This window comes from Ochotona curzoniae, unplaced genomic scaffold (assembly GCF_017591425.1).
Source record: "Ochotona curzoniae isolate NIBS_2020 unplaced genomic scaffold, NIBS_Ocur_1.0 scaffold_3835, whole genome shotgun sequence".
Lineage (NCBI taxonomy): Eukaryota > Metazoa > Chordata > Mammalia > Lagomorpha > Ochotonidae > Ochotona > Ochotona curzoniae.
In genome coordinates this window covers 35,293,416-35,316,390 of record NW_024467114.1, presented here as the reverse complement: position 1 = coordinate 35,316,390, position 22,975 = coordinate 35,293,416, and the positions used below count along the sequence as shown (strand labels likewise).

The following is a 22,975-nucleotide window of genomic DNA, read 5'->3' as shown; positions in this document are numbered from 1 at the left end:
GTTAAGCAGAGGAACAAAAGAAGCCCATGGACATTGGTTTGGTAATGCTGTGACAGGTAAAAAAAAAAAAAGAGTTATTTTACATGCAGTAATTGCTGAAGAATAAATAGTTCCTTCAAGAGTTGATGTATGTGTTCTGTGGTCTCCTTTAACCAAATACTATATTTAATTGATTTGACAGATTCCATGTACTTCTTATTTAAGTAGTCTATTCTGAGATCAGAGATTATTGTCAATAATAAAAAGTCTGGGAGTGAGAGTTTAGCTGTAAGTGGTTAAGTTGCTCATGTCCCAGGTGCAGCTGGGTTCCATGCCTCACTAGAACGCTGGACTCCAGCTTAGTGCTAATGAGACACTGGGACACAGTGGTGACAGCTCAAGGAATGAGGATCTTCAAAGCTGCTGTAGATTGGGCTTGCTTTCTTGACTTACACGATTGGCCCTGGCTACGCTAACGTTTACCAGCATCTGGGTTCTGAACCAGCAAAATAGATGCTCTCTCCGTCCCTCTCTCGCCTCCTCCTTTACAAACACCTACATTAATTAAATATACTGTAAATTCACTGTAAATTTTCTTGAAAGACAAATAAAATGTAGATGAAAGTAATTTATAAAAATTATATTGAAGACTGAACATTTAAGAAATAGAATTTTGTGAAAAAAGAGATAATTAAAAATGTTATAAGTTTAAACTGCTTGAACGGTTATTTTTTTCAAACCCATTAATTATGTGAAAACAATTTTATTTCATCCCAGTATTTGAAAGCTATTATTCTATGTTTTCAATTTCTCAAAAGCAAAATCTAATCTTATTTAGGACTCATGCAAAAGCTGTTGTTACAAGCAGGAGGATAGAATAATATTTAGAAAAGTAGAATTAGACTAAAACAAATCAAAGTAGTAAAAACAGAGCTACTTTTAAAAACTGTATCTGATTTATAGTGGAGATATAAGTGAAATGAACATGTAAAGATTTAAAACAAAGGATTTGATGGTATTTATCAGTTTTATGCAAATTAGGACTAGATAAAAGTACCTCTATCTTTTTCATCAGTCGATAAATAGTATTACATTTTTTTATGGTTAAGATACTATTTTTTTTCACTTTTAGTGAAGTTACAGGAAAATAAAGAAGAAAAAGCTCTTAGCAAGAGAATCTGATTGTTAACTACCCCACTAGCCTAGAATTTATGATTTGTGAATTAAGCAGTCATATTTTTTCCCTACATAGGCAGAATAAGAGGCTCTTAGTGACTGGCTAAGCCTGAAAGACATTAAATCATAACCACGCAAATACTTATTTGATAGCGTATTTGGGTGATAATATATATGGTGCTGGAAAAGTCCACTTGTCTTTGTCAGATTTCGTGCAGTCTTGAAGAGGAGTCCCGGGTGAGCTGAGACTTGACTCCGCTTTTAGGTAAATTTTTGTTTTCCATGCTGGCTTCCATGTTGCCCCCAGCGTGGAAAGCTGCTGTTCAGCTTCTGGGTGTGTCCAACAGAACCCGGAGTGCTTTCCACGTGCTGTGGTGATGCCTGTTGCCTTGCGTGTTTCTGCTCACAGTGCTGATTCTGTGTTGAAGAGGGGCCAAATTGGAACTTACAAGGATGACTAACTGCTGCTGCAAAATCAATACTCCATGTTGGGGACACAGGATTGGTCTGAGATGGTCTCACATGACCACTATTCAGTGGCTGAGTGTCTATTGATGTCAACAGGCCAAGCAGGATTTATGTTTGTGGAAGCATTTTCATGGATATAATCCATGGACTCAACCCCAGACACTCAGGATGAGGGGGAAGATAATTCATAGGTCTTAATTCTGCATAATTATGCATATTCTCAGTGGTAAAGATCATCACTGTTGCATTTAGCAAGAAATGGATCTGCTTAAATGTTTCATTAACATTTATTATGGTTGAAATACTAAGTCACAGTGTTATGGCTATCGCAATTTGTCTCAAAGTCAGTCTTATTTTTTTTTTCAAAAATTAAATTGAAAGATAATCTACATGTTACTGAATTTGGTTGGTTAGACACTAATGCTTTAAGTACACATTAGTAGGATTTCTGACATATGTCCTAATATATTTCATATCTATTTTTGGAGAATTAAATGTATTTTACAATAAATATAGTAAACAAGAGGCATGTGTTGTTTAAAGGCAAGCACATTAATTTACCTCATCTTTGCTTTTTGGTAGTTCTTGCCACGTGTGAGGCAAGATGCGTGTGTGTAAGACTTTATGACGATTATACTGGAATTCACACTTCATTCTTGCACCATGTCCATGTTACAGTCAACATAATGAGGACTGTCAAGCAGCATTTCTGGAGCAGTAAATGCACGGACTCCTTTGCAGCTCAAACACTAACGACAACTGGGAAATGAAATGGCCCGATAATCGAGTATTTACCTTTGTAATACTAAGAAAAATACATCATCAGAATTCAGGAAATGGGACAACTCCATTAGACATACTAGTTAATTACTCATTTATATATAAGATATGCATTAATAATCTTTGCCACTAGTTCTTCCACAAGGAAGGATTGTGGGAGTTAACACTCCACTCGATACTGCACATGAAACCACTCCTGTTTTTAAGGTGACGTGTGTTGCTCTGGTAAACGGTATATTGCTGGGCAGAACAAAATCATTTCTAAAGTGACTAAATGACCATTTTGTGGAGTAGCTACCAATAATTTGAAATTATCTTTGGCATATTAAATATGACACCCTTTCTGTGCCCTGGGAAAAACAAGTATGTTTGAACAGAGAGGTCAAGGAGAAGGATGAAGCTGTTAGGAGAGTGTGTGTTTTATAAGCATTTCAACCCGAAATTGATCTTCTTCTGCAAAGTCACAAGTTGTAAGACCATGACGCACTAGGTCAGGGTCCTTATGGGCCGGAAAAGCCGTAGCTGTCGACAGACCTCAGTGGGTGGAAGAGGTGATTTACGAGCCATTGCCTTGAGAGCTGTGGATGCCTACGGAGTTAAAGTGGAACCTGACGCGAATGGAAAGATCATGAGATGAAGCAGAATTTGTTATGAGCAGCCAATTCACCAGCATAGATCACGGCCTTGTGCAAAACACATAGGTGCACAAGATCAAAAATAGTCCCCAACCCGCGTTAAATCTGCAGCCTGTTGCTTATTTTCTGTCACCATGCCCTACATCTTTTCATTGAAATAATTGTCACTCTGAAATTCACTTGCTTTTTGTCCTACGCCTATAGTGGAAACCTATACCACATGGAAAATGAACATTCGCTGTCTGCACTCCCCAATGTTAATTGCAAATGTACCATCCAGGTATTGAAGAGTGCTTCATGCCTATGTGAATACTCACAGATATAACAAAAAATAGAGCATAGATGAATGAAAGACTGAATAACCCAGACGAAAGCACAGCGGAAGATCTGAATTAATATGTCCAACTAAAATGGTCCTAAAACACACTGAGCCCCACTAGATCTCCAATCACCATTTAAATGATTCAGCAACAACAGGGGTGAAGGTGGGAAGGGAATAACTGATACAAATATTTAAGCTCATGTGAAGCATCTTGGGAGAGTCTGAAGGCTGTCCCCAGTCTGCTACATGTCTGAAGTAAGGAGAAGAAAGCATGTAGACACTCCCAGTCTCCCCACATGCTGGAGGCAGACACTGCTAACAATGTGAACTTACATATCTAATTACATGTATGCATATATACATACCTAATTACATGTATGCGTATAAACATATCTAATTACATGTATACATATACGCACATTTATAGGTTTGTAAAATATGGTTTTAGAGAAAAGCTATGCAATGACATTCTCATTTCTTACCACCTTCATCTCTAGCATTACATTGTGGGGAGTTAATCTTTTCCAAATTAACAAGCTTTCAGCTTCGTCCAAATTGTATGTCCTTAAATAGAATGGGGGCAGGTGAGTGAAATTTTAAAATGGAACTAATGTCCCAAAGAATATTCAAGCTTTAAAATTTTAAGAGATACCACTAAAATATTCTCCAAAATATTATTCTACTATATGAGTCTGTTGCACAATAAAATGTTATCTTTTTTTTTCTACATATGCACAGAAATGATGTGTGCTTAGTCTTGGTAATTTTTTAACCATCTTGAAGGTAAAATATAACTGATTACTTGATTTTTCATTTTATCTTTTACTAAAGCATAAGAGCCTTAAAATAAGGTTTAAAATTTTAATTATGTCTTTTAGTCTAGTTTCTATTTCATGTTTATTTTTGTTAGAAATATCATACTGTAGATATTAAGCCTGATGTTTATTATTTGGGGTTAGAAATTTTTCTTTGATGTTAAACTGCTACTTGGTTTTAACAAACAATTGTTTAAAAAGAGGTGAAGAAAAGTTAAATACAGTTTACTTTTCCAAATGAGTTCTACATTTTCTGTTTGTTTCAGACACGTTTGCCTTACATTAAGATTAAATCTTGGCCTGTTGTGATAGCCTAGTGGATAAATCCTTGCCTTGCAACTGCCAGGATACCATATGAGCACTGTTTCTAGTTCTGGCTGCTCCACTTCCCATCTAGCTCACTTGAGATCTGGGAAAGCAGTCGAGGATAGCCCAAAGCTTTGGGACTCTGAATTCACGTGGGAGACCCAGGAGACATTTCTGAGTCCTGGTTTCAGATTTGCGACCACATGGGGAGTGAGCCAGTGCCTTTCCAATAATAATAAATAAATCTCTTTTTTTTAAAGGTTAAATCCTAGTGGTCTGCATATTGCTTCTACTTGTATTTCTAGTTGACCTGATGTGCATTTTACATGAATATGAAGTAAAAATGTAAATTTATTTTTTTTACTCAAATGTGTTCAAGAAATTTGTTGTGTATTTTCTCCTTATTCAATGATCTTAAATTTTAGCACCTTGGAAAGAATGTGTTGCACAAATATCTGTACATTACTTATTTTGGCTTACTTTCATATTTTGCTTACTTGATTGTGTGCCATCATGCTCAAGTACAGTAACTTACGTACATTCATTTAGTCCATAGCAAGGAAACTGACCATTGGAATACACTAAATATTTCAGAAAATTATGGATTTATTATGGCCTGTTTTAAGGAACCATTAATTAGGAATAGCCATCAGCGATCTCATGAGCATCGTCAACGCAAGGGTTGCATGAAATGACATCTTCCCACAGGTTAGAAGAATTACTATTCAGGTCTTAACTTGAGACTTGGCCCAAGATGGCTAATTTTTCATCATATTAGCTGATTGTCATTCTCACTAAATGTAAACCTTGGCAATGAATAGGCTTCAGAGTGTGTCATTTTCCTTATATAAGTTGGTTGATTTTCTTGCTAAATATTAACCTTGGTATAGCATAGGTTTACTGATACTGTCGGCTTAATTTTGTTCATATCAACATAATAACTGGTGCTTTATAAATGATTTTTTATACAGATGTCCAGTGTTTACCACCTTTTACTGCTTTATTAATTTTGTTTTAGTTATTTCACTGTAGAATTATGTCACTTTCAAGTAATAATGAGCATAAGAGCTCTTCTGTTTCCATCTTGGTATGACACCACAATTGGGCATTGCAAGGATGATTAAAAAATCCTCCCCTTACTCTTGATTTTACTTGGATCACCTCCGGATGCCACAATTAATAGGGTACTAACTAATTTTCTTTTTGAAAGATTTATTTATTTATTCCTTTGGAAATCAGAGTAAAAGAGCCATCTTCCATCTAATGATTCATTCCTCAAGTGGCTCTGATGGTCCAGGCTGGGCCAGGGTAGGTTGAACCCAGAAATTTTTTTTTAAGCATTTATTTATATGAAAAGCAGAATGAGAGGAGGGAAAGAAAGAGTGACAATAAGTAAGCGATTGCAGCTGCTAGTCAAATACACACATTGCCACAACAGCCAGGATTTTATGACCAGACCAAAGCCAGAATCCGGGAAGTATCAGGTCTCCCTCCAGGGCCACGGAGGCCCAGGTGCTGGGCCATCCTTCTGCCTTCCAGGGGTTTTGGCAGGGATTGAACACACATTTCAGTAGGAGCTTAACCTGCAGTCCCCCAACACTGATCCAGAGGAAGAATCAACTGAAAGAACATTATCCACTTTGTTGCTTCTACTGTGTCTTTTGCATTTGGTTGTATGCTGGGGGCAGTGGGTCTTATAGTTTGATGCCCGACAACAACATCAGGATTAGCTGTGAACTTGTAAGAAATTCAGATACTTAGACCCTGTCCCACACCCACTGACACAGAGAACAGAGGTGTGTGGGGGCGAGCAGTTTGCATTGGTAAAAAGATTTCTTTGAAAGGCAGACTTAATACCCAGAGAGTGAGAGACAGATCCAGATGTACCATCAGCTAGTTTACTCCCCAGATGACCATAACAGCTAAGGGCAGGACCAAGCCAAAGCTGAGGACCTCGGACTCCCTGGTGCAGGTGCAAAGACCTACGCCTGTGGCCATGCTCTGCTGTTTTCCCCTGGGCTTTAGGAAGGAGCTGGATCTACAGGAGTGCTTTAACCTGATGCAGCCCTCAAGCCAGTTACAGCAACCAACATTTTAATACATCCTTTAGGTGACCGTTAGATACAGGCTCACAGTTAGAACCAGTGTCATAGATTTGCTCTCAGTTCCTCTTTGGCAAATTTCAACTACTTACATATAGATGGAAAACGCCTCATTTCTTTCTTCATAGCAAAGTTTATTGCCAGAAAACACAGATGATAAAATCATTCAAACATTTCTGATGGCTGTGATTTTATATCTATTATCTCTGTGTATGTTTTTTTTGTTGCAAAAATAATCTTTCCAAGTGTTTATGTGTCCTAGTCTTTTTTTTTTCCTTAGAAAAAAGCGTTGGTTTTCTAATACTTGTTACTTATTCTTTTTTGTCTTATCTCATGTCTTTTTCCTCTTTCTTAATTTGAAGATTGTTACCTTTATAATTTAAACATAATAAAACTATTGTAGTTATATTCTTTTTCACATACACAGGTTTTCCATGCCCTATTGGTTTTGGAATATATTTGTGAGCTGCCATCTAGTGTTATTTCCGCTTTTATTTCTGTTGCAACTGAAAGGTTATTGAGACTAATGCTTAGGTATAATCTTCAGATTTGGGTGCCAGCATTGTAGCCCAGCAGGTTAGGCAGCTGTTTGTGTGACATCCTCAGCCCATGTGGAGTCCCCTCTAGCCTGCTTCCCATCTAGGGTCCTGCTGCTGCAACCGGCAAATGTCATCTGCAGAGGGCCTCATCACTCCTGTCCCTGCGATTCCTATGGAATTCCTGGTAGCCAGCTTCAGCCTGGCACAGTCCTGGATGTTTCTACCGTTTTGGGAGTGAACTGGGGATGGAAGATCTCTGTCATTCTGTCTTTGAAACAAATAAACAAAACATATCCTTTTTGTTCAGGAAGTTCTCACATTTCTTCATGTTTTGGTGTCTTCCAAAACATTTGCTTTTTTTGTGGTTTGCTCTGATTTCCAGTTTCATTGCAATGCAAAGAGCTTATCATTTAGAATTTCTACCAATTTCTAATTGGTTGTTACAATAGATTATTATAGCATGCAGATGCTATGTGTGTATTCTTACAAATTTTCCATAAAATATTAGTTTATCATTGTTATCATTTTGGTTTACCATTATTAACATTAACCTCATTCTTCCATTGATTGCATTAATAACATTTCTCAGGTGCTTATATTTAAAGATATTTCTCAGGAAATTGCTTCTAGGTGCCAGCATTGTGGCTCGGCAGAAGTGGCTGATGCTCTGATCCAGGTACCTGCGAATGTGCCTGCAAAGACGGCCCAGGTGTTCAGGCACTTACTGCTCACTTGGGAGGCACTGTCATCAGAACCGGAGGAACTGGCAGGTGGTATTGGATTCCAGTGGGTAGCTGAATAAATCTGATTTGGAAAACTTTGATTTCTTTTTCCCCCTTCATCCCTCACTTCCCCCTGCTCTCTTTCTATTCTTCTTTCTCTTTCTGCCTTCATCTTTCGTCCTCCTTTTCCTTGCTCTTTCCTCTTCTCTCTTATCTTTTTAAATAATTCTGAAGTACACAGCACTTCAAGCTATTATCGACCATAGAGGAAATGTTTCAAAGCAGAATTCCAAACCTGATTTATCCTGATTCACTGAAACATTATGCTGACTCATTAATATTTTCCTGCTTTCCCCTCTTGCTGCATCACCCATCATTGTACCCTTTGAGTCGATGCATTTTCATGCTTTTGATACTTTTTATAAATACAATCTAGTAACAATTTCCATGTGGTTGGCTTTTTGTCCAAGAACAACGTCAGTAACATCCTCAGATTTCACCTGCATTGCTTTATAACGCAGTTTTATCAATCAATAATATTCAGGAATATGCCTGAGCGCATTATGAGTCTCCATTCACCCATGGGTGTGCGTTTATGTTGTCTGCCTCGTTTGCCTTGCTTCGTGTAACACCGTTTCAGCATCTCATATGTGTTGTCTATCAGGAACAGTGCTGCCGTGAACATAGCACTGCTAACATCTCCTCCGCAAGAGTGCCTGAACTTCGAACAGTTTCATTTGGGAATGGCGAGGCGATGCCACGCTGCTTTGCACGCAGGCTGCACGAGTTTACACTGCAATAGTGTCAGTGCCGTGACTGCACATGCTCTATGTTTTGCCCTGATGGTTTGGAAAAAGCCGCCCTAACAAGCATGAAGGGATTTGTCACTGTGGTTTTGATTTATAGCTCCTTGACGATCAGTGATACTGTTTTTTCTCTTCCCTGTTCATATTTTAAATATTTTCTCTGTAGAAATGGGTATGGAAGCCCTTGTCCATATCGTAACTGAATTAATAGTGACGTTGCTCATTACTTTTTGAAGTTCTTTGCATGTTTTTTGACTAACCTATTATTAGACATATAGTTTACATGCATTTTCTTATTCTATAGATGATCTTGTCACTTGATTTTCTCTGTTTTTATGCAGAGTTGCAGAATCTTATTTTTTTAATGGTTAAAGTTACTATTTCCTCAACAATTAAAATTTCAAAAGCTCTCAACTTTCAAATAATTTACATCCAGTATAAGAATTTAAAATAAATGAAGTAAAAATTCAGACTTTTGGTTTATAAACCACTTAAGATAAATGGTTTCTTCAGATGTCCTATTTTTGTAGTTCTATCATTGTTATCAACACTATAAGAAGTTAGATAGCAGAGAGTAAGTATAATAATTTCACCTTTTTACAATACAGAATTCTAGGATATTTTGTAAAATGTTACAAATACCTTATCATAAATCATTCTAAAGTTCACTTCAGTGATGAAAATAATTAAACCAGTTACAAACAATACAGCCCTTTCCTTTGTTAACACATGAAAAATTTATCAATTGTTGATACTCTGGGTATAAATATATTAGCAAGATTGATATTTCCCATTGGAAGAGATGTTTCCCTGACAAAGAGATAAAAAATGAATTATGTATAATCTATGAATATGCATTGAATAAATAATATCACAGAGTGATCAGCCAGGATAGGTAAATAAAATCAGTGGGAAATCTTACCACGCCGATGGAAAAGTAATTATTGATGATACTGTAAGGCACGGGGTCTCCTTTCTCGTCTTTGTCGTTAGGGATGACTTCAAACTTCCACCGGTCCAACATGACTTCTGTGCTGCTCTCAATGTCCTTGAGGATCTTCATCAGATTCTCACCTTCATAACCTAATGAAAACATGCATCTTGAAAAACACATATATCACCTGATGGCAACAAGCCTATTGGTGTGTGTTTGGGTGCGTGTGTATGTGTGTTTGGGTGTGTGTATGTGTTTGGGTGTGAGTAAATGTGTTTGGGTGTGTGTATGTGTGTTTGGGTGCGTGTGTGTATGTGTTTGGGCGTGTGTATGTGTTTGGGCGTGTGTATGTGTTTGGGCGTGTGTATGTGTGTTTGGATGTGTGTATGTGTGTTTGGGTGTGTGTATGTGTGTTTGGGTGTGTGTATGTGTGTTTGGGTGCGTGTGTGTATGTGTTTGGGCGTGTGTATGTGTTTGGGCGTGTGTATGTGTGTTTGGGTGCGTGTATGTGTGTTTGGATGTGTGTATGTGTTTGGGTGTGTGTGTTTGGGTTTGGACGTGTGTATGTGTGTTTGGATGTGTGTATGTGTTTGGGTGTGTGTATGTGTGTTTGGGTGCGTGTATGTGTGTTGCTCTAAAGTTATGGAATGCACTTACAGCAGGTAATTGTCATAACTCATACTCATGCCAAGATTACATTCTTAATTTCATCCCCATTTCTCCTTTTTGGTGCCAATAATCAGTTTATTCATATACCCAATACACATTTCCACTGCAAGCCCCCAAGAGACTTGAAAACTATAAAAAGTAGAGTTGGCTACCTCTAGAATGGGAAGCTGTCAGAAACGAGAAATTCACCCTGTGGAGCATGGCTCTACCTCTTACTTTATACAGATTAAATAGTTATGTACTAGGTAATACATATAATGAAGTGCAAAATGTGTAATGACTACAAAATATAAACATGAAGGAATTAAGTATTATTTCAAATAGTAAATCTATAACAGTATAATTTAAATATTTATATTAAGAATATTCATAATAGTGCGTGGTGCATTATTAAATGGTTTAAACTTTAAAATACTTATGTAGTTATCTTTCCAAGATTTTTTTCTGAAGATTTCTTTTACTCAAGGAAGTTAAGAATAGAGCCTCAGGGGCTCAACAGGTGCATGATAACTCTTTAAGACAATCTCATCAACTCTTCTGTTAATGTAAAATAAATAAAAATTAAAGAGATTTAAGGTAATTCTTTATCTTTCTCCCTCCTTACTAGCTTGCTTTCATTATCAATATTTGATTTATTCTTTGTATCTTATTTTTAAAAGAAGCACAGGTAGGGATAAGCATTTTGGGAAGTGGGTACAGCCACCTTCTGGGATAAGTATATTTCCTCAAGGAGAGATTGGTGGAGTCCAGCATTCTGCACACCCCAATCCAGCTTCCTCTTAAAGCAGGTAGAGCCCACGTTGTGGAGTCCCTGTAACCCATACTGGAGACACAACACTACTGGCTCTTGCTAGGGCATGGCCCCGTCCCAAGCACTGTGGCCATTTGTGGAGTAAACCAATAGATTAAATCTCTCTCTCCATGTCTCCATCTCCCTGTCACTCTGCCTTTTGGATAAATAAATTTTTTAACAATTATGTGGAAAAGTATAAATAATAGCTTCTTCAAAAACATTTTGAAAAGGCATGTAGTTTCCACATGGAGTAACATAAAATTGTTTATTTACATATCATCCAAATTCAATTGTTATCTTACAATAAACAACAGGATTATATGTAATTCAATCATAAGTACATTTTTATAAAATAGTAAAGGATGGTACTATACCATTCCTTGCACAACCATGATATGAGTAAACTACCATGTTTGAGGTCTAATGTTGGGCTTGCCATGAGTCAGGTAATAGCAGCAGAGTCCGGAAAACCACCAAGCATTGATGGGACTGTCACCATGAGGGAGAAACAGGAGAGCAAAGAATTCATGAAAACTAACTTCTGAACCATCTCTTGGCTTGGACGTTTCATCCCTGGATGTATCATCAGAGGCTTTTATTGCTAGATATGAAAAGGGTACTATCACTTAAGCTTCCACTCACAGAAAAACGGAATGAGGCAAAAATCTATTCTGAAAATTACAACATCTGCAATGCAGAATTCATTCATGAGGCCGACACCCGGACTGTGGTCCCCATCTTAGAAAGCGCTGCACTCCATGTCCTTCTGCTGAATAATCATGATACTCAACTGTTGTTGTATTAAATTGTTTCATAATAGATAATTATGCCAGATTAACACAAAAATGGAAGCATAATTACTGTTTATTTTCTCTTAAATACACAAATGTGCCTAAAAATCATAAAAAGTCTATGAATAAAAATCACATGAAAAAAATCAAGACCAAATATTTGTGGCAAGGTTTTTCATTTACAACTTTTATCACTTTCTATAGTCAACATAAACAGTATTTACCCTGCAATTATCCTTAGATTTTGAATTAGATGGATTTACTGTTGGGAGAAAATGGCAACGGGAATGTTAATTAAATATTTTTCAAATTCCCTGGGAACCTACATTTCATGGTATTCCTTTTCCCAAAATAGTAAAATATTTTCTTGTGAAAGAGTCTACTGTTTGGGCCTGGCACGGTAGCCTAGTGCCTAAGGTCCTCACCTTGCATGTGTCGGGATCCCATATGGGTGCCGGTTTGTATTCCAGGTGATCTACTTCCCTTCCAACTCCCTGCTTGTGACCTGGGAAAGCAGTAGAAGACCTTGGGTCCCTGCATCCAGGTGGGAAGAAGCTCCTGGCTTTGGATTGGTTCAGCTCCAGACATGGTGGTCATTTGAGGAGTGAACCAGTGGACTGAAGATCCTTTTCTCTGTCTCTCCTTCTCTCTATAAATCTGCCTTTCCAACATAAATAAATCTCCCGCCAAAAAGTCTACTGATCATAAGCGAGTCAAGCGATGACTAATAAAGTACTTTCTTTCACATATTTGAAGCGTAAATTAGTTACTATGACTTCCTAAGGTACTCAGCATATATAATGTGCAAGTAGTTTATCGGTTTAGGCTAAGAAACTCTTCAAGGGAGGCCCAAAACTGTGCCTCGGGTTGTTCAGTTGCCACACCATTGCCAACACCGCCCTAGCCCAAATGTTTTACTCTCCAGTTAGGATACACATAATGGAATCTCTGACTTGGAAAACTAGTTCCCCATGCTTTCCTGTTTCCTTACCAACTTATTTTCTCCCTTCCCCCTTCCTATAACTACCTGCCACCCCATTGCTGTGTGGGCCACCCTTCTTCCCTTCATCAGTCCTTTCAAACAAGATGCCTTTGTGTTACCATCTCCTATTCCAAGCCCTGTAAATGCTCTTCAGAGAGATGTTCTGATCCAGTTCCTGGATTTTTTGATTGCTACTCTGCATTTCCATTCTCATTGACTTATTGTCTAAATAGTCTGTAAAAGAGTGGATCAAGCTATTTCTTTCCTCATTTTACATTCAGCATTTAAAACACTGTCAACACTAATTGGGTATCCAGACAAAATCTGTCATATGCCTATACTCATGGGCTAGCACGTGCATATACCCATGGGCTAGCATGTGCATATACCCATGGGCTAGCATGTGCACATGCCCATGGGGCCAGAATGTGCAAATGCCCATGGGTTAGTATGTGTATATACCCATGGGGCCAGCGTGCGCACACTCACATGGGGATAGCATGGTGGGTCTTGGGTTAAGTTTCCACCTGTGATGCCACCATCCCTCTGTAACTCTACTTCTTCTTCTTTTTTTTTTAAAGATTTAATTTATTTATTGGAAAGTCAGATATACAGGGTGGAGGAGAGACAGAGAAGAAGATCTTCTGTCCGATGATTCACTCCCCAAGTGAACGCAACAGCCGATGCTATGCTGATCCGGAGCCAGGAGCCAGGAACTTCTTCCAGGTCTCCCACACATGTGCAGGGTCCCAAGGCTTTGGGCCATCCTCGACTGCTTTCCCAGGCCACAAGCAGGGAGCTGGATGGGAAGTGGAACTGCCGGGATTAGAACCAGGGCCCATATGGGATCCTGGCGCGTTCAAGGCGAGGACTTTAGCTGTTAGGCCACGCCGCCGGGCCCTGTAACTCCACTTCTTAAAGAAATGTTTTCCAAAATGTGCACATGCTTAGATTTCAAAATATTTTACACCAGAACAAATGTATTTAACTTCATTTCCTATTTTGAATGTCTGTCATATGTGTATTGGTATGTGTTAAGTCCTTGCCTTGTCCACGTTTTCATAAGAATCATTAAACTATGCTCAAAATGGATTTATCAAAGTTGAGATTTCAGCCATTTTCTAATTTGGAATCCAATAAATGATCACACTGTTAATTTACCATGCTCAAGGAAGCATTCTACAGGAATATAATAATAGCCTTTTAATTAGGACACATGTGTGAACACTACCAATCACAGGACTCTTATGAACAATAGCTGCATCTTTACATCTGTACACAATGTCTTCAGACACTCTTTTATATCCTTACTGAACACTCCAAATGGGTAATATCTTGTTTTTCACTTCGTCTCCAATTCTGTGGACATCTTCAGTTTGGAACTCACTAGTCGGCATGATACTCATGGGACAATTGCTCTCAAACTCCATTGCAAATGAGAGTTACTAAGGAGTCTGTTTGGAAAGGCAATTGCTGGCAGAGGTGCCACCCCTAGAGGTTTCTATCCAGCATGTTTGGGGTGGGGTTAGGTCCCCGTCTTTTTAACAAGCTCCCCAAGGGTTTCTGATATGTACTGTCTCATCATTTTTCACACTATCCTGAGCAAGTTTAGATGTTAAAAAAAAAAAAAAAGACATCACTTGATGTCCTTGCTTCTCTAGCAAAGATCAGCGTTGGTCAATGATGGGTATAACCTATTAATGAGTATGCAAAATATTTTAAGACTCTGTCTTAAAACAGCCTCTCTTCCCCCAGCCTGCTCCATTCACATTAGCCCACTTTGGTCCCGGAGTATGCTGCACACCTTGTAGCTTGGCGTTCCTTCTGCCGGAATCACCTGGCCTCTATTGATATGGCTGTGTGAGTATCCAGCCATTAGTTTTCTCCTCTGCGCCATTTCTTCCATGAAGGATTTCTTCACAATGTGACTTGTTTAGTTATTTGTTAATAGGAAGTCTTATTGTTCGCAAATGACAATGTTTTACTAAAATTTAAGGTCTGTTTTTCCACATTTTCACCTCTGCATTCCAAGTATAGAGCATGCTGGTTAACATAGAGTCTCAATGACTTTGTACTGATATATTCATTCTTAAAGAAGCCATTAGGGGGTCTGGCACAGTGGTCTAGCAGCTGAAGTCTCCTCCTTGAACGCACCAGGATCCCATACGGGCACCAACTCTAATCCCGGCAGCTCCACTTCCCATCCAGCTTCCTGCTTGTAGCCTGGGAAAGCAGTCGAGGGAGGCCCAAAGCCTTGGGACCCTGCACATGTGTGGGAGACCTGGAGAAAGTTCCTGGCTCCTGGCTCCGGATCAGCACAACTCTGGCCGTTGGGCTCACTTGAGGAGTGAATCATTGAATGGAAGATCTTCTTCTCTGTCTCTCCTCCTCTCTGCATATCTGACTTTGCAATAAAAATAAATAAATCTTTTTTTTTTTTAAGAAGCCACTCATCTGCCTCTTTCTCTGTTTTTAATTTTATCACATCATCCACAGAGTTAAATTGTGTACATGATCTTGGAGTTCATTCAGGTTTACTTCACTTTCTAAGCACACACACACACACATCACATCACAAATATGGCAGTTTTGGAAACTTGTCCTCCACTGGTCAAGTCTGCAATTGTTGTCTGATTAAAGCCAGAAACTATATTCTTCTTGTGCACTCTTGGCTTCCCTACCTCAACTGTTGTTCAAACTGACACGTAATTGTGGACACCAATGTACTGCAGAGGCCGTGCACTAGGGCAGGCCTGGGGTATGTTCTTTGGTGGGGAGTGGGTGATGTGTTGTTGGGTGTGTGTTTCTGTGGCTCTTTTACCTCCTCCCCATCGCAGGCATCTTGCCAGATCATTGCCAGTGCCAAGAGGCAGGATAGCCACTGGAGGATGCTTCGTTACGTTGGCCTTTTCTGTGGAAGCAATGAATTGAAATGAACTGTTAAATTCAGAACATTTAAAAAAATAAATAAACAAAGGAAGGAAGGGAAAAGGAAGAAATGGAATGAAGGAAAGAAGGAAGGAAATAAGGGAGGAAGGAGACAAGAGAAAATGGGGAAAAAAGGAAGAAAGAAGGAATACAATAATGTGACATTAAATGCAGAAATTCCAGTACGTGCATACAAGTTGAAAACTATTGCATTTCAGAGACACCAACAAGCATGTACTCTGTTTTATATAATTTTGTAATAATTGGTAAAATATAATCAATGACTACTCTTCTCCAGGTATGAGAGTATCACAATAAAGCCTTTTAAATATTTGAACTCATTAAAAAATGAGGTATATATCTTTTAAAAAATATAATATCTGCTAAAATGCTCAAAAAACGCAGGCATAAGCAGCACATAAAAACATAAGATTATGGAAAAATGGAATTGAATTACTTTGGTGCAACAATGATTGAAAGTCATGGACAATTTTCTTCTGTACACATTTTCCATGAACTTTCTGAGGGTGTCTTGTTTTTTCAAGAGGATGGCCAAAATGAGTTTCCATTTAGCTCCCGAAGGGGAAAAAAAAAATGTTTAAACTTCAACATGGGACATATTTTGCCTAATGATTAAAATATCTGAAAATCATTGATTTCTGAAAATGAGTAAATTACTAATGTTGCCCTGTACTGTTTTCTGCCTGGTGATGCTGGGCGTCAGAACACACAGCTCAGGCAGCCGGATGGGGGGACGAGAGTCGGATTCCCGTAGGATGGATCTGTACATTGCCACCTGCGCGGCGTGCATCTTTCATGTCTGTAACTTTATGGACTCTCCCTTTTCAGCCCACAATGCTTGTAAATGTACTGGAGGACACAGAGGGAGGCTGTGATGAAAAACTCCAAATTCAGATTTTTGGAAGGCAAAATTACAATTATTGCCACTCTAAAATTCAAGTCACTTTTAGACTAATGTTAACTGGTACAGTTCTTAAATGCTGGTTCCCTTCTCAAAGACATCGTATAAATTGTGTGTGTGTGTGTGTGTGTGCCTTTGATTGAGAAGATCAGAATTTTCACTGTGGCTTATTTTTTAATATAAATGAATAAATGAGAATTGTTGCAAATGTAATCAAAGGTGTGGAGGACAAACTGAATTCATTTGTATTTGAATCTTTCAGTGTCTAAAAAAAGTTGGATGTCCTCATGGGCAATGATAAATATAATTGTGTCACAGTTTATGGAGACAGAAATATTTTGAATCAAATCATTTTGTGAAAGGGGCTGCTTTTAGACAAAGCATTGGCAAACAAAGTAATTGAAATGAGATCTAAAACTATTGTCGTAGGTTTACCCTCTTAGTAAGGGCAAACCATGGTCTGTATCAATGGTCTGAAAAAAAAACCAACAAAACAGTATTCGAAGTGTTTTCTGGGATGTGTGTTTATATTTTATCTTTAATGATCCACATGCTTTATTTGCTTATAAGAATCAAACAACTTAAGTTTGGCATGATAGGCAACATAGAATATTTATGATTGGGTTCTCATTCCAGTTCTATCAGTTCGGATCTGTAAGGTGTTTTTCTAACTAGTTTCCCCAGGTTTTGGATTGTTGATCTCTTAAGGGGATTACTGTTAGAATTTGATATTGAGTTTTGAGGAAGTCACAGGATTATTTAGGACTATTGGAGAGTATGTGTAAGCAAAATAGCTATGAGGGTGTTGGTGATAGCTGATGACAATGCCATGGAATGTGACCAGCTTTCATGGCAGAGCAAAGTAAGAACATTTAGTGGCACAGACTGTACCAAAAATGCTAAGATAACTTGGCATCCCTAGGGGGTGCAAAACAAGCAGGTTGTCCAGGAATTTGATTTAAACATACCTGTAAAGGTTTAGTAACTACACTGAGAAGTTGAGTAGAAGAAAAGATTTTAGAACACTTGAAAAATGGATATATTTTTAAAAAATTGACTAAAGTTTTTGCCTTGCATATGCTAAGAATCCCATATGGGTGCGGTTCTAATCCCAGTTGCACCACTTCCCATCCAGCTCCCTGCTTGTGGCCTGGGAATGCAGTCAAGGACAGCCCAAAGCCTTGGGACCCTACACTTGCCTGGGAGACCCAGAAGAGGCTCGTGGCTTTGGATTGGTGCAGCTCTGGCCTTTGTGGCCGCTTAGGGAGTAAATCATTGAACGAAAGATCTTTCTGCTTCTCCTCCTTTCTAAATATCTGACTTTCCAATGAAAATAAAATAAATCTTTAAAAAGCTGAATTACTGATGAATACATTAAACTGGTAACTGGTATACAGCTTGTCAGATGTCCGCCCACATCCTTGCATCCAATGATATGCAGGTTAACGATGCACAGACAGCCAAAACAAAACCGATGATTGCCATTCTCACTCCAGCCATATTAAATATGCATCCTCATTACCTATGCAATCCAAAATCCAGCCCACAGTTCCATCTCCGCCACAAGCTAACACTCTGAAGTCAGGTACATCACGGAAAAAGTTTAACCTGAAAAATAAGCATGTTATGGTACATGACTGATATTTTCAACTGAGGAGTGTTTCAATTTTGTGTCATTAGCATTTTCTCAAAAAAACGCACATTTCTTTTATAAATGTATTTCACTGATATGCTATATATCATGTAAACATCACTTGTAACAATATATCCCTGGGTCTACAATTTGAAAATATTTTGCAATAGTACGTGTTAATTTCTATATTCTTACAAACTTTGAAATTTTAACACTGATAAATTACAGCACTTGTCATGAAAGTGTGTAATGTGAAGTTCACATACTCTGGTTTTGCCAACTTCAAAAAGGTCAAGTAAAAGGTCAAAAAACTAAGATTGAATTTGAAAATATCCATGCCAAGCTGCTCTGATAAAGCCATCTTCAGAACAAGGTGGAAGTACCCTCAAACACTTGTAACTGAATACTTCTTGTGGGTCACTTGTTTTTTTCCTTTAGGGACAAGCATTTGAGGGACACCAAAGATGCTTCCCTTATCGCAGTGTCTGAATTTGACCTGGCTCTGCTTCTGATGCATTTCCTACTAATACACCGTACAAGGCAACAGGTGATGGCTTTAGGAATTGGATTCTCTCCCCCGACAAGGGTGACCTGGACTGATTTGGGCTGATAAAATTTTCTTTCTATTATTTAGTGTGGTAAGAAATTTCATTGTGAGCAAATGTTTAAATTTTTTTTTTTTTGGCCACATTTTTGAGATGATGCTTTGGCTGTTCTCACATGGTGGACTGCTATAAGAACACGCAGTAACGGGTTTTGGGATTATTAAATCACTTGTGTAATCTTTGCCCGACACCTACATGGGTCATCATTTAGTAGCATTATGTAAATGATTTTTGGTTGGTAGTATTTTATTTGGAAATTTGGCACCTCTATAATGAATCTACTCCTTTTTTTTTTTTTCTCATACCACCTCTGTTGTCAGGAGTAACGGTTAGAGTCCAGTGGAAATGCCCACATCCCCGAAGCATGATTGCCTTTTGAATTCAGAGCCTGTGGGATAGTGGCCATTTGCTCAAGTTGTCGGGCCTCCGCCACCTGGATGGGAGACCTGAATGAGCTCCCCGGACCTAGCCACTGCAGGCTAGCTGAAACTGAAGCAGGAGAGGAGACCTTTCCTCTCTCTGTGTGTGTCAGTCTGACTCTGTCACTCTCATTTGTTCTACTACGAGAACACATTCTCTCTTCCTATTTTGAAGGAGGAATGTGAATTACATTGTAAACTTCTTTAAAAACGGAGAGCACATGCCCATAAAATAACTCAGTTTCTGGTGAGTCTCTCATTTTTCATGTAAATATCTCACTGCTTAAATTCCTTTAAAAATTATTGAAAAAAATCCCTGTCTTTGAATCCTCCCTGTGCCAGCTCTTAGCAGTTATACTGCTGTAGCCATTCGTGAATCTCACTGAGGTTTCCAAGCACATGGCACTAAAGCTTTGGAAAGCTTTGCAGCTCAGAAAAGCAGCTGGGACACTGCTCTCTAAATAGAGCTCGTGGCTTCTAGAGAAAGCTTGGCCATTCGCGTGACTCGCCATCGCTCTTCCACTCCACGATGCTGCCTCATTTGTTACTCATTCTTGTTTTCTTGTAAAATCGTCACCCTTCCTTCTTCAGTAGCATTCTACCACCAAACACAAACCCCACGTGATGGTCAGGCCAGCTTATGCCGTGTAAAGCGATTGCTACATGGGTGGAAAAACTGACCTCTCTCTATCTCAACTTCTTAATCCACTCAATCTATGCAGTTTTTTCCTACAGAGTCACTCATTCTCTATTTCACTCATCCATTGAACAGCAGCCTTGAAAATGGATGGAGTCATTCTGAGACTCAGCTTCTTGATCTTTAAAATGAAATGACCATCATCTACTTCGCTGGACTATTTATATACACATAAATAAGAGGCACATGTAAATGCATTGCAGCACCCACAGGTCATCACTGATGTAATTTCTTGTTCTCTTCAATACCTGGGGTACATGTAAGTCTTAGACACACTGTCGCTCTATTTCCCCAACCTCTCATCTCCTGTTTTCTGAAACAAGAGGCAGAATTCTGTGAAAATCCTGTCTGGACTGACCATTGAGGACAGTTCACCTACCTCCAGTCGGAAAATGTGACTAGTGGACAATTGGCGGATCTGTGTGCTGCACTGGAAATCTAAGGCACGAAGGAGGCGACTGGGACTGAGGACAGGAAAGCCCAAGAGATAGAGCGGAGCCCGTAACTTGGGCTCTTAGTGGCAGCGACTTCTCTCCTTGTCACGGTGCCGCAACCAGCAGCCAAGTGCCCTGCTCCTCACAGTGGTCGTGCTAATGGCAGAAGCAACGAGAGCCAGCAGAGTGTGGGAGGATGGCCCTGCTAGGCAGCTGCAGTGCTATATGGGTAGTTTGATGGATCATTTGTTCAGTTCACATGAAGAAAGAGCATAGCATTTCAAAGTGAGATATTCATACATGTTTGACAAACACAAAGTGTTAAGAATTATGTTAAGAATTATATACTACCATAATATTAATGGATTTGTAACTTTTAAAACTTGTGAGTGGAATATAATTAATCTTGTTATTATTTTATAACCCTACACTATTTTCCCTGCTGAACCAAGGGTCCTTGCATATTTATTTTGTTGAACTCTTTATTTAGTTGGACACTCAGCCTTTGACTATAATGTAAATTTCAAATACATTATCTTAAAAAAGACATTGTCGTGTAGGAAAAAAAGCTTGACTCCTAGATTTAGTTTTGCTGTTGTAATGGACGTTTTCATATTACAGTAAACTGTCAAAAATTTATCAAGGGAATTAATGATGATTGAATTTTCCATGTTGCTTTTCCTGGTTCTTCTGGAGAGTTTCTCATTTCTCTTCAGCAGTACCTCATGTGGGAAGTCAGCTCTTCAGCATACAATTTCCTCTTCACGTATTTCTGCCACAGCCACACTGCAACATCCTCAAATTTTCACTTGTGCAAGGTCAGTGAGCCCTTGGAATCTGGTGTGTAGCACGGCTTCTAAGGTTGATGCAGTTGCAGTATACATTTTAGGCCTCATATTAAATGGTATCACATCACACATATGCAAAAGTGGGTGATGGGTTTGTAATATGTAATACCATAAACCCGAACCCAGATAATTTGAGAATTCATAAATTTACTTTTCATTATAATAAATATTCAAATAAACAGTTAAAGAGAAAATCAATGCGCTTTCATTTGTGCCATTTACAAACATACCAAGAAGTTATCTTAAAAGAAATTATAATGCTGATCCCAGCATTTTGAAGTGTCTTAAAATCAGATGTCTTTAATGGCCATATGCATTCCTAGTGATTCCAATCTTCCAATCTCACACGCAATTATTTTTAAAGAATAAGAGATATCTATTTATATAGAATGTGGATGCACTGGTTAGGAACCAGAATGAACATATAAAGTAAAAGTGTGGCAATTAAGTGGTATACCTATTGTTGTATATTAAAACTCATATGCATTGAATCTGGAGGAAATCTGCGTGAGATTCACAAACAGTTTAGCATATCAATGCGTAGTGAATGCATCCTGACTTTAATTATACACATTCATGTCCCTTTGTTTTGAAGCAATATAAGGCTGAGGATTAAAAATGACTTCATCGTATGTCATCAACTCTCCTCTTCTTTTCCCTTCTCTGTTTAGAGAAGCGTCCTTTGCAACAAGTACTTGCTTTGGGGAGATTCTGCATTCCAATGCAAGCATTGGGAGCCAGAAACAAGCATGCTTATCTCTCATTATTCTGCTGCATTCATATTTATCTCCGCCTATATACAGTTACAGACTATTACTCTTAAAGTTACAATATGATAGGGCTTCACCATCGCCTCATGAAAGTCGGGGTGGGTTTTCTGGTCTTCGTGCTACTATTGCTTGCAAAACTGCAGTTTGCAAAGACAACTTTTAGTAGCTTCTACCTGGTTTCTAATGCCCAGAATGGATCTATAGATACTATGTTATTGCTGATATTAATATTGCTGCTGCAGTACATTTAAAACATGAAAGATTTCATGATCTGATGAGACACCATAGCGTACATGTTGCTCTATCTTTTAAAAAGCTCATACATGAGTACTTAGTTCTCTCAATTTTTAATTTAATCACATATGTGTAAGTAATTACTATATGTTTCTTGATAACATCAGTTTCTTAGTGATGACTCATCAATTTAATACAACTTCTCTACTATTTCAGCTTCATGTAAAACTGCCACCATGTCCTCCCATCTTGCATTTTGTCTATTTATTAAAAAAAAACTTAGAAAAATTATGTGCAATTAGAAAGTTTACCCACTTCTGCTATCTGATCCAGCTATCTTATTCTGGGAATATATCCAAAAGAAATGAAGTCTGTATATGAGAAAAGAATTTGTGATCCTGTACTTACAGCCACACAATCTACAATAGCAATGACATGGGAGCAACCCAGATGCTTGCCAAAAGAAGCATGAATAAAGGAAAACTGTGGTACTCAGCCATCAAAAAGAATGAAAACCTACCATTTACAACCAAACAGTTGCAACTAGAGATCATTATGCTCAGTGAAACAAGTCAATCCCAAAAGGACAAATGTCATATATTCTGATATAAGGCAATCTTCATGCAAAATAGGAGGTCAACAGCTCTCTCAATACTGTTTGCTACA

At 38.4% G+C, this 22,975-nt stretch overlaps 1 protein-coding gene across 8 annotated transcripts in view; it reads right to left on the bottom strand.

The window, feature by feature from the left end:
• Positions 1 to 22,975, bottom strand: part of DGKB (diacylglycerol kinase beta) — a 566,350-nt gene that overhangs the window by 330,036 nt on the left and 213,339 nt on the right. For all 8 annotated transcript variants that reach the window (XM_040964636.1, XM_040964637.1, XM_040964640.1 and 5 more), the window contains 3 exons: positions 18,192 to 18,277; positions 15,641 to 15,730; positions 9,573 to 9,733 (listed from right to left, as the gene is read on the bottom strand). In XM_040964636.1, the coding sequence (XP_040820570.1) occupies positions 9,573 to 9,733; positions 15,641 to 15,730; positions 18,192 to 18,277 (337 nt within the window). The remainder of the gene's footprint in view (positions 1 to 9,572; positions 9,734 to 15,640; positions 15,731 to 18,191; positions 18,278 to 22,975) is intronic.